The 11,477-nt window shown below is 40.5% G+C and overlaps 1 protein-coding gene across 4 annotated transcripts in view; it reads left to right on the forward strand.

Moving 5' to 3' along the window:
* tanc1b (tetratricopeptide repeat, ankyrin repeat and coiled-coil containing 1b) overlaps positions 1–11,477 on the forward strand; it is a 104,999-nt gene that overhangs the window by 42,992 nt on the left and 50,530 nt on the right. For all 4 annotated transcript variants that reach the window (XM_046053264.1, XM_046053263.1, XM_046053265.1 and 1 more), the window contains exon 4: positions 1,360–1,464. In XM_046053264.1, the coding sequence (XP_045909220.1) occupies positions 1,360–1,464 (105 nt within the window). The remainder of the gene's footprint in view (positions 1–1,359; positions 1,465–11,477) is intronic.

An 11,477-nucleotide genomic window follows, 5' to 3' on the forward strand; every position in this document is an offset into this window, starting at 1 on the left:
AAAAAAAAAAAAAAAAAAAAAACAACGTTCCATCTGATTCCGAGGATATTTTTTTTTCTAGGTGGGAGTGACTGGTTATCGAATGTGGTAATAGGAAATGGCCATCTCTCATTTAACTTTTTATGTTATGACTGGGATTACACATGCAGTCATCTGATAACAGGAGTCTGGAGGAGCAGGAAGAGGTTTAGATTGGGTTACAGTAGGTCAAGGTTAAAGTAGCGTGGAGAAGTGGGGCAAGGGGAGACATGCTGTTGCTCCTGTTTTCAGATTATTTTCTACAGTAAAATTTTTGCTTTTGTGTCTGGACTCTGGAATGTATTCCTTTTTGACACATTGTTGGATAGTAGCAGAGGACTTGAAATGTGCGACTTCTAGTTGCTCGGGAGATGTTTGTTTCATGGCTTAGTATTTGGTCTTGTGTCTTCACTGGATCTCCTGCGTGTATAAACAATTATATTGCCACTTTTTGGAAAGATTATTAGGCCTTTGCTACCACTCAAAGAAATAACCTTATGTTTTGTCTATTTAGGGCAGATTAAAAGGCAGTTTCTACAGAATATGTTGTAGACAACAGGGGCAAATCTTTTTGTACGCACAATGATGGAAAATGTGTTTCTAGTGGATTACGTATGTCAGTGGTTTATGTTATGTTATGGCACACTGAGTAAGCATTATGTGTAGAGCTGTGGGATTTTCTAATTCTGTCATGGTATGAGGAGAGGGAACAGCTAACCTCGACTCCTCACTAAAGACAAAGACAGTCCTTGGAGTACTGTACCTCTGTCCCAGATACATCATCTGATTTACACCAGGACACCCGGACCATAATCTATCCATATGTGTCCGTGAGAGTCTACTTTCAAGGGGCTACTCTCAGATTAACATGCAGAAAAAGTCGGTTTTGCCAATCCCCAGCAGTGCGCATTTGTCTTTAAATGCTCATTTTTAAAGTTCACTAAGGGGCTAATTGTTGTGGTTTCCTGCTATAGTTTACATTCCCAGAGCTGGCTAGCAGTGTTTTACTTGGAGTCTCCAGCCGTGCAGACAATATTCTGGGTTGTCAGACAGACCAGAGCTGTTATCAGCGCAGGGAGCTGTCTGGGAGAGTGTGTGTGAGTGAGTTTATGTGAGCTACGGAGTGCAGCCAAGCCTGTCCAACTAAGACACCACTGCCTCTCATCCCTAGTCCCATCTGGAACACGTTAATCCAGCGAGAACACTCTCAGATCTCTCTCTCCCCCCCCTCCCCCCCATATTCTCTCCTCTTTTGCATTTCTTTGCCCCCCGCCCCCCGCTGTCTAACACACACTCTCTCCGTCTGTCATTCTGACTGTATCTTCGGATTCGTTCTTGCAGGTCCAATCAGGAAGCCCAAATATGTGGAGAGTCCTCGTGTACCTTCTGATGCCATCGTTTCAGCGCTGAGGAAGGTGGCCGAAAACAAGGAGTCCTCACACAATGGTGAGTTATGCTTTTCGTTTACTTGTGTATATGTGCTGCTTGTGTTTTTGGAGAAACTGGAAACAGTTAGACTCGAACAAACTAGCATAAGAGTGAGAAACGTACATGATGTCAGCTGGATCATTGTGTGGGTCCGTGGGGTCAGGGATAGATCTCTGTAATGTAAGGGTAGCATCAGTTCTTGCATGAGTGGCACATGTAAGTACCAGTGTGTTTGAGCAGTGTTCCTTCATGTAGCCTCTTATACAAACACATCATAGTGCCGTGTTTATTTTAAAGTGTGTGTTTAGATTACTGAGTAGTCAGTTTTCCACTTTGTGGGCATACATTGTCTGACCGAAGCACTGGCTTTCTTTCACGGGAATGTTATGAGGACAAGACCTTAAATTTCTCAGTAATTGTGTATGTTATGTGTGTTCTTGTCTGTCCATGTTTCTGTGAGATGTGCCTTTAGTTTTATTGCTGCTGACTCACACCTGTGTTTATGTGTGCAGGGCTAAGTGCTCTGTTGTGATTTCCAGCAGAGCAGGGCAGGCTCAAATTCCTCCCATTGGTTTAGGTGGAGTTGTAGGATGCGTTATCTTTAGCAAAAGGCAACACAGAAAGTGGTGCCCTCTGATTGTACATAGCTCACATACACAGACATTAGTTACCCAGTGCAGCCCAGACACTGTTGACTGCTACATACCACGGCATGAGGGTGTGTCTGACATTCAGCTGGCACAGAGCAATGCTTCAGCTCAGAGCGGGCTACCGGCAGATCGCGGACGCCAGATAAATGTTATCTCATGACAGCTGGTGCACTGGCGCTGTTTGAAAGCTAGTTTTAAGAACTGTATAGTTTTGAGAGAGCTGGTTTGGATTATTTGAACAGAAATATTTGGGGAGAATCAATTTAGTTGGGTTAGTCGTGGTACAGTGTTTTTGAGTATGATTGCAAACCTACTGCAGGTTGCACAACAACACCCCACTTCCCCTTCTTACCATCAGTCAACACCTTTCTACTATTCCCTATGCATTTTCTCCCTCTGCAGACCTGAGATCCCCCTTTAAGCACATGTACATAAACATACACATTCACATGCATGTGCTGTTTTTGAAAGATTCTCATTCCAGCCTCCCTCTTACTTCCCAATAAGGTGAGTATGCTTAATGTTAACAAAACCGCTTGTGTAGTAGTAGTGTACAGAAGGGATCTTGTTGTGGTTGTTTTAACCTTGTGTACTCAGTGCTGCCTCTTCTCTAATTTCGTTCTAGGCTAAAATTACTCTTGAAGCGATATAACAGGCCTAACTGTCTGACTAGTATGTGACAGATCTACTGACTGAGACTCCAGAGAATCTTTTTGCTATGACAAAATGTAGAGAACTATCCAACTGCTTCAGTCTCAAACACAGAAAGGGCACAAAAACGAGAGATTAGAAATTTAATTTTGCCTTGTATTATTCTTCTGGTGCACTCCCTCCCAATGATGGAGAAACGCATATATAGTTAGCAAGTAAAAGAGGTTAACTGCTGAAAAATTACCAGAATGATCCAACTTACTCAACTAATTATGTACAACAATTAAGCTCTATATAAACTCCAGACTAATGATGGCTAATTGGGATAAACCAGCTGAGTAGGATGAAGCCCCATGTACAGCTGACAACAGGCTTTTGAACAGAGCTACACATGCCTCTCCTTTTCTCTCCCATGTGGACAAATTCACACATATAGGATGTGCATTTTATTTGGAGAATGTATGAGTTTGGCTGTTACATCAACTGGATTTGTTGTATTGTGTCACATGTGACGAGGACATATTGTTCTTTTGTCAATAAAGGAAACCTATTCTACCCGTATCTCTTACTTCAGAGGGGGTAAACAATGCTGACTTTTTTTTTGCTAACATCTGAGACAGGACGCGATGGTTGTTTGAGGTTGCAGCTTTTGTAGCAAGGTCATCGTCAGCATGGAATGTTGATCTAGTGCCGGAAGAATCTGAGTCAGAAAATCCGTTGGAAGTTTTGCAGCATGACAACTGTGTGACATTTAGTCCAAGTAAAGTGAGTTTTTGGGAAATGTAAAGGGGCTTTTTGTTGGGGGTTGTGCTGAAGGTTGCCTCTCTTGGATGTCTCAAAGCCATGCTTAACATCAATAGTCACATCTTGAGTGCAGCTGAGGCTTTTTGTGTTTTTTTTAGGCAGTGTATACCCTGATTTGGCTAAAATGGTGAATGTCAGATTTTTGTGTGTGTTTCATTGTGGCCATCCTCAGATATGATTAAACCTCGCATGTGGCTTTAATGTATTCATTTGTTCTTTTTTGGTTGAACTGTCAGCTTTCCAGTTCTCTCCGTTGTGTGCAAGCAGGCTGGGCTTTAGGCTAAGAAAGGAAATGCATTTGACCCACAGACGAAACATATCACATAGCTCTGTCTTTGAGGACGGATCGTTTCATGTGTGTGAATGCAGTGTGCATTCTAATTATGTCTTATGTGTATACAAGTGCATATATGTTTGTTTATGTATATCTGTGTTTGCGTGCATTTGCAACAGGCGCCCAACAGTTTGCCTGTCAAAATTGTTTCAGCTGTTGTCACGGAGCTCTGTCTCTGTCAATCAAGACTGAACCTCACGTCCCGTCCTCTCCCACGATTATGCTTTGCTTGCACCCCCCCATGGGACCCGGGCCCAACACACCTGTTCCTTCATGTGTTGATTATCTTGTCAGTGCTGAACCTATGGCCCAACTTATATTGTTAAGTATTCTGTGACTTTACACCACTTAAACCTGGCTGTGGGATTTCTTTCACGTCTCTATTTTAACTGTACTGGTGGTAATCCGACCTTTCATTATCATTTCTTGTGCAGTGTGTGTTACTCATTTGTTAACACCTTTTGGAGACCATGCCATACTTTGTGCTATTCACTCTATTATTGTTACTGTTGTGAAAACTACTAAATACAGGCGTCTTTAGCTGTCAAATGCGTCACTTTTGCACAATGTAGGGCCAAAATGACATATAATTGACACACCAACAAGACTCTTCAGCAAGCTAGCTATAAAATGAAGCTAGCTCAATATACTCAGTATGGATATCCTGGCAGAGGCTGCAAAGACACCGAAGATGAAGATATTGTCGGGGGAAGTGAGGAAGAGAAAAAGATAGAGTGACAAAGCAAGAGACCAAACCAGAGTAAATATTGGACTGGCTTTCAGTCATTGGCGAGAGCTTTGTGATATAAAAGGCTGGGCTTGAAACAGTAAGTAATATTAGCTTGTTTGCTAGGGCTTGTGTTGTTGCACTTGCTTGATGTTTGGCTGTGTTAGCAAAGTTGTCGACTGTGTACAGCTGTCCATATTTGCGACAGCAATGTATAAGTGAATTGCACTGTAGAGGTGCCAAATTGCCTCTAAAAAAAATCACATATTAAAAATCACATCTTACATAATGTTGCTTTCATTTCTGATATATAAACATCTCATCAGAAGATAAGTAATCTGATGCAAAATCACAGCCATATCTGTGGTCCTGTCAGGTGGCATGCAAGGAATGTTTTTCGCAAATAAAGGAAACCTCTGGTGACTTCTTTTTACACTACAAAACAAAAGCCAATTAAACAGTAGACCTAATGTCAGATTATTCTTATTTTCTTAGTACGATACTGTATTGAGAAACTGAAAGAGAGGGATGTGAGGACATTTTCTTCCTCTAAAGAATGAATGCAATGGGTCTGTTACGCATAAGCAGTTTTACAAACTGGCTGTATTGTGTACCACCAAGCCAAATTGTGTAATCAAGACCCATTGTTACCAATTTATAGGACAATTGATGATATTTAGACAGCCTTCACTCTCAATCTACCATTTAGGAAAGCAGGGACCTTTTCTGTGGCATATATAGCGGGAAGCTGAAACTTTGTATGTTGTCTTTTCCCTTGTTTAATGATGAATCTTCATTAATCTGATGCCCATCTCTTGAGGATCCTCATAGCACAGCCACTGTGCCCCGCAGGGGTGAATTGCAGAATCTTAAGCTCTACTGGTCAAATGGTTAATGAATTGCCATCTGTATCTATCATTAGAACAACAATAATAACAGCTAGAGTACAGTGTCAAGCTGAGATGTCAGTCAAAACTATTTATAATTATTATCACCAGGCTATCCCCACCCTCTGAACCTTTTACTTATTATCACTAGCCTCTCCTCAGTATTCTGTAATGTCTCATTTGATACTCCATCTGTGTTCACAGCAAAGGACATTTGTGGTTCTAACATTGGAATGTGCAGTAAGAGCGCTCAATGTGCTCCGTGGGGTCACGTCACCTAGTACCTCCGATCTTAAATGGGGAAGCAGGATGCATGTTCTCATCGAGGGTTCATTAAACGGGCTCCACTGTTGTGGTAATGAAACTCCAGCTGCTAATGAGCACCGGCTGGATTGTTTTCTCATCATGGAGAGAGCCAAGACAGCTCTGTGGAGCCTGTCTGTCCCCCTCCTCCTCTGTCCTCCTTCTGGTCCTCGTCCTTCCGTGTTCTTTCTTCTATCCCTGCACCTCACAGCTGCTATTTCACACCTGCTCATAAACTTCCTCAGGCAGCAGATAACGATGTTGTTTTGTTTTTGCCTCCATTTGCTGTACAGTTACTGGAATAACAAAAAGTGGTTCCGGCTACATCCCTAGTTTTTCCATATTTCCAGGATAGTGTAAGATAGTGTAATCAGATACTGTATATAGCACAGGGAGCAAATTTTAATCAAGTAATCATTTTACTTTAGAACTGCCTCCCATTCAGATTAATGCAGTCCTTTGATCTTATGTATACGGACAAAGTTGCTGTTGCCCTACTGCCACAGTTTTATCATGCTGCATCATAAATAATGTCAGTACCATTATGACGTCATAAACAGATTCATAAAGTGTTGCGCAAGTTTAGACGCAGAGATAAAAATCATGTCATGTGAATTCTATTCGGATGGGACCAATTAATAAACTGGGTTAATCAAGATGAGAGTAGTTAATGAGAGCCATGATAGCAATGCTGGTGATTGTCTACACTCATTGTTTCTGGATGGTGTTTTTTTCACTGCAAGATTACAGCAGGTGGGTCATAATAGATAACACTATACCAAGCCTGTTTTTTCTTCTCATCAAATCATTTACGCTGAGGCAGTCTACAGCCTGGGTAGAGAGCTTACATATAGCTCAGTCAATTTACTGAGGTTGCACAGTCTGGTTCTCATCCTCCAGCTTTTTAGTTTTTTCTTTGTACGCACAGGCTACCAGTTAGGACTGCATGTCAGTGTTAAGGGTTGTTATCCATCAGTTTAGCCGAATGCTGCTGCAGAGTTGATTGAATAAAAAACAGAAATGGGTAGGTATGTTGTTCAAAGTTACATTTCCTTGCATGCATGAGAAATGATAATTGAATGTGAATTCTGTATGTGGTTCTGTTGCTATTGGGTGACTGCATAAGATGTGCTGTAATCCAGTTACTCTGCATAGAATATATATTAACTCATTATTAGTCACACATTGGAGCTTTTTTTGCTAATATAAACAATCTGTTATCTAGTCATTATAGTTTTGACTGGAAACAGTTGCATTCTGATGATTTTTTTCTACACCAGTTTATGGTCATCTTTTTTATGTAAAGAGAAACACAAATTCAGGTGGCAGTTCATCAGATCTGGTTCTCGTGTAGATCAACTTTTCTCATGTAATATCATCCCCGCTGAGTCTTGATTTAGTCTCTCCTCCTCTTTGTCTTTGTCTGGGTAACCTCTTTAAATGTGCATGTGGCACCTTTTCACCTCAATAATAAATTAATTAATTTTAATTTAGTTATAAATTCCTCGACTATAGCTCCTGTGTTTCAGCAGGATTTCTGCTCATGTTCAAAACTTTCTGCACATTCATAATCTCTCCCACAAATCTGTGTTTTGACATGTCCAGCGAAAAGGCAGAATATAACGAGAATGTCATCATTTAATGAGAAGTCTACCCGCCCTATACTCTACTGTGCATTACGTTCTTAATCCGCTGGATGTAACGTACCGCATGTTGCACGTGAAACTGAAAGTAACTGAAACACTTTTGATCTCAGCACAAATCCACACAAATGTTAACTTCAGCAGCTCTGATAAAGTGCAGCTCACAGTCCCAAACAGAGCAAGTGTCCCTTTGAGACAAACATTGTTTATGTCTCAAAGGGACATAAATATACTTTTACTAGTTGAAAAATAAACTCCCTATTGGACAAACTGTTGTGGCAGTACTTAATTATCTTAAACATTTTTTGCCTTTTTCTGTACTACAATTTCTTGTTAGTTATAGACCAACAATGGTGAGAGAGTGTTGAGTGAGAAATGCGCACACACACACCCATAGATAAAGTACATCTACAGTATAGATTTGTATGGATGCATGTATGTGAGTAACCTGCTGTGCCCCAGGTGAAAGAGCCAATGTGCATTAACATGAAACAAGGGCAGACCTAATCTCTGAACACTGCAAGGGAGGCCAGCAGGTCTGGCTTGTATTCAGTCCACCGTCAGGTTATCTTGGCAGACAGGTAGACCACTTGCAGTCAGAAGTGCTCCCTGCTGATAGCATTTTGAATCACTAAACCATAGCAGCCCTCTTTCATGGTTTCCTTTTCAGGAATGCGTGACAGCTTGAGAAACTGATAAACCCTGACCACCCGCACTGACCTCTGTTTTTGGACTATGTTGACAGTTTTTTCTGATTTGGTTTGGACTAGAAGGTCCTTTACCCTTTGTTTGATCAAGTTATCAGTTAGAAATTAGACTAACCATTGTGGTTCTTGACCCGGTTTCATTGTTGTGTTTATGTGTCTCTGAGTGAAGAAACAGACAGAGGAACTAGAGAACAAACCCACAGAAACAGCTGCCACACTAGGATAGGATGGATGTCTGATATATTTTATCTATGCCAGAGGTTTAGTGTCATCTTATAAAATTGTTATAGTGTACAATGGTTTTCTCTGTTTATTAGAAGAGACATACAGTACTGCAACACTTATATGGCCTTGAGCCCAGAACACCACTGAATGGGAGACGTACACCAAAGTAACATCGAGTACAGTCTGCTAAATGCACTGCCATAAAAAGCCCAACTGTTAAACAGGATCTTATTTCACAGAGTAATGCTGTCAAACACCTACAGAATGTTGTCATCAGTTACTGTGGTAAGAATAGATAACAACATTTATATTAGCAGCATTGACATTGGCAATGTCACATTGCAGGCAATGGCTTCTTAATAAAGCTTTAGATGCAATCAGATCAACGTAGGAGCAGTGGTGGCACAAAGGTTAGAGAATAGAGCTTATGACAGGAAGGTAGCCATTTTGATCCACAGTCAGGTTGGAGTAATATGGCAGTAAAGCGGAAGAGTGTCCCTCCTCCAGAACCACAGCTGAGGTTCCCTGGAACAAGACACTTCAACAACGAATGAATGAAAATGGAGGTAAAACAGTAATTACAGATACCAGTATTTACTTCACATGAACTAGATCTACTTTTTTCTGTGTGTCATGTTTACTATTTAGTTGTCATTGCTGTAAAATGGAAAGGAGTGACAGTGATGATAACATTCAAAGAAGAAACTGGTCCCAGGGTTAACCATTAAGCTGGACTAAACAATTGTCCTGTTGCGTCATGTGTATAAACAGAATTAATAGTGAGTCACACACTCTTAAATCCATTCAGAAGTGGTTGTCAAACTAAAGCCAAAGTATTGTAATTAATAAACCCGCACTACAACAGTGAGCTTAACACAGCTTTGTCCATGTACCGCATGTGGTTTGTTTTTATTCATAAATGCATGACCACAGAACACTGGGAAAAATTAACTTGCAAAGTAACTGTATCGTGTCTAGCAGTGGGTGCAGTTGCATTGCATCTATTTTGTGTTGTTGGTACAGTGTACTGGTTTGCAAAGATACCACTGGCTGGAGATATTGTTATTGATGTGGCCCATGAGCCTCAGTTTTGGCTTGTAAGTGCCATGTGCATCACATATGTCAGCCTTTCTGTCTGTCATGGTGTATTTATGTCAGATGCCTAGAGGTCTGTCACAGGCCCAGCACAGATCCAGGGCTACTGATTGGTCTTCAGAGGCAGGTTGAGTTTATGTGGTTTTTGGGGAACCAGTGATGAAATGGTCCTGTCGGCAAAGAAGGGAAGAAGCCCACAATCTACAAATTGGATTTGTTTCTACATTGTATTAAATTATAGCCAGAGCACGTACGACATTATTATTTTAATGGGGAAACATTCTTGCTTTGATCTAAGTCTTTCAACTATGTTGCACCTTTCTTCTATACTACTTCTACATTTTTCCTCAACATCAAGTTGAGGGCATAAAAATCTATAAAATAATGTTTCAGTTTCTCAGAGTGTTATTCTACATGTTATTCTACTTCATCACTCTAGTTTAGCCTTCACAATGTTTGCATTTTTAGAACTAAACGCCATGCCATGGTATTCCTTTGACAGACTCTCGCATTGAAAAACAACCTGTCACTGTCTGCTAATGTACGCTATCTATAAATATGTGATGTGTAAGGTGCCCCTTTTAAAGACCTGGGACCAATTCCCATTATCTGTACCCGTCTAATAAAAATTGATGAAGCATGCAATTTGTTGTTGTCTACTTCAAATTACTATTGACCCACAACTGGCAGTCAGCATAGATAATATCTGTCCGCAGTTGAATTTAACAACTTCATGTTCATTCTTAACGTAAATCTCAGTTATACCACTCACTTTATGATGTTACACAGAAGTGATTTAGAACATCATAACATAATTGTTTGTGTGGTGTATGTGTGTACATTAACAGCATCCACAGGACCTCAAACCTTCAAGTACAGCAGCCAATGTGTGTTAGGCTAGCAATGGATACTACATAGACAAAAGCTTCAATTTATTCAGTTTGAAGCCTTTAGGCCTATTTGATTATTTCTGTTTCCCCTTTCAGGTCTGTACAATATTTCAGTTTCTCAAAACGAAAGCCAAGTGCTTTTCTAGGAGGCGGTGCAACTTGACTAAAAGTCAGTGCCAACATAAAATACATACTAACAACAGAAACCAGACTACCCAGTTGGGCAGATGTGTCGAAGGGTTAACATAAATATTCTGCTCAGTCTCAACTTATGTGCTTGTCTGCCATCACTTACAATACAAGTATCTTGTCTAACACATTTTGTTCTTGGCTGAAGGATGTAGGCACATGACTAACATGTGCCAGCCATAATGGCTAATTCTGCTTTGCACAGAAGCCTTTGATATATTGCTGGCATGGTTTTTTCTTCCTATACAAAATTGTTCTGGTAGTTATAGTAGACCAGCTGTGTGCATTTTAGACATGACAAGCATAGTTTTTCCAGAACCTTTGGGTTTTTTAAAATTATGGTGAATAAGTTTCACCACATGCGCAGTCTGCTTGATTAGGCATGCTTTGGATGTCCGGATAAAAATTCTGCTACTTTTCAGTGACAAGGCAGCCAGTCCTGTTGAAATGGGTAGCATTGGAATCTGCTGCTCTTCTTGTTGTAACAAAGCATAGATACAGTGGGTACGGAAAGTATTCAGACCCCTTTAAATTTTTCACTCTTTGTTTCATTGCAGCCATTTTCCTAAAATCAAAAAAGTTCATTTTATTTCTCAGTAATGTACACTCAGCACCCCATCTTGACAGAAAAAAACAGAAATGTAGAAATTTTTGCAAATTTATTAAAAAAGAAAAACTGAAATATCACATGGTCATAAGTATTCAGACCCTTTGCCGTGACACTCATATTTAACTCAGGTGCTGTCTATTTCTTCTGATCATCCTTGAGATGGTTCTACACCTTCATTTGAGTCCAGCTGTGTTTGATTATACTGATTGGACTTGATTAGGAAAGCCACACACCTGTCTATATAAGACCTTACAGCTCACAGTGCATGTCAGAGCAAATGAGAATCATGAGGTCAAAGGAACTGCCTGAAGAGCTC

Source organism: Micropterus dolomieu, linkage group LG07 (genome assembly GCF_021292245.1).
Source record: "Micropterus dolomieu isolate WLL.071019.BEF.003 ecotype Adirondacks linkage group LG07, ASM2129224v1, whole genome shotgun sequence".
NCBI classification, from domain to species: domain Eukaryota; kingdom Metazoa; phylum Chordata; class Actinopteri; order Centrarchiformes; family Centrarchidae; genus Micropterus; species Micropterus dolomieu.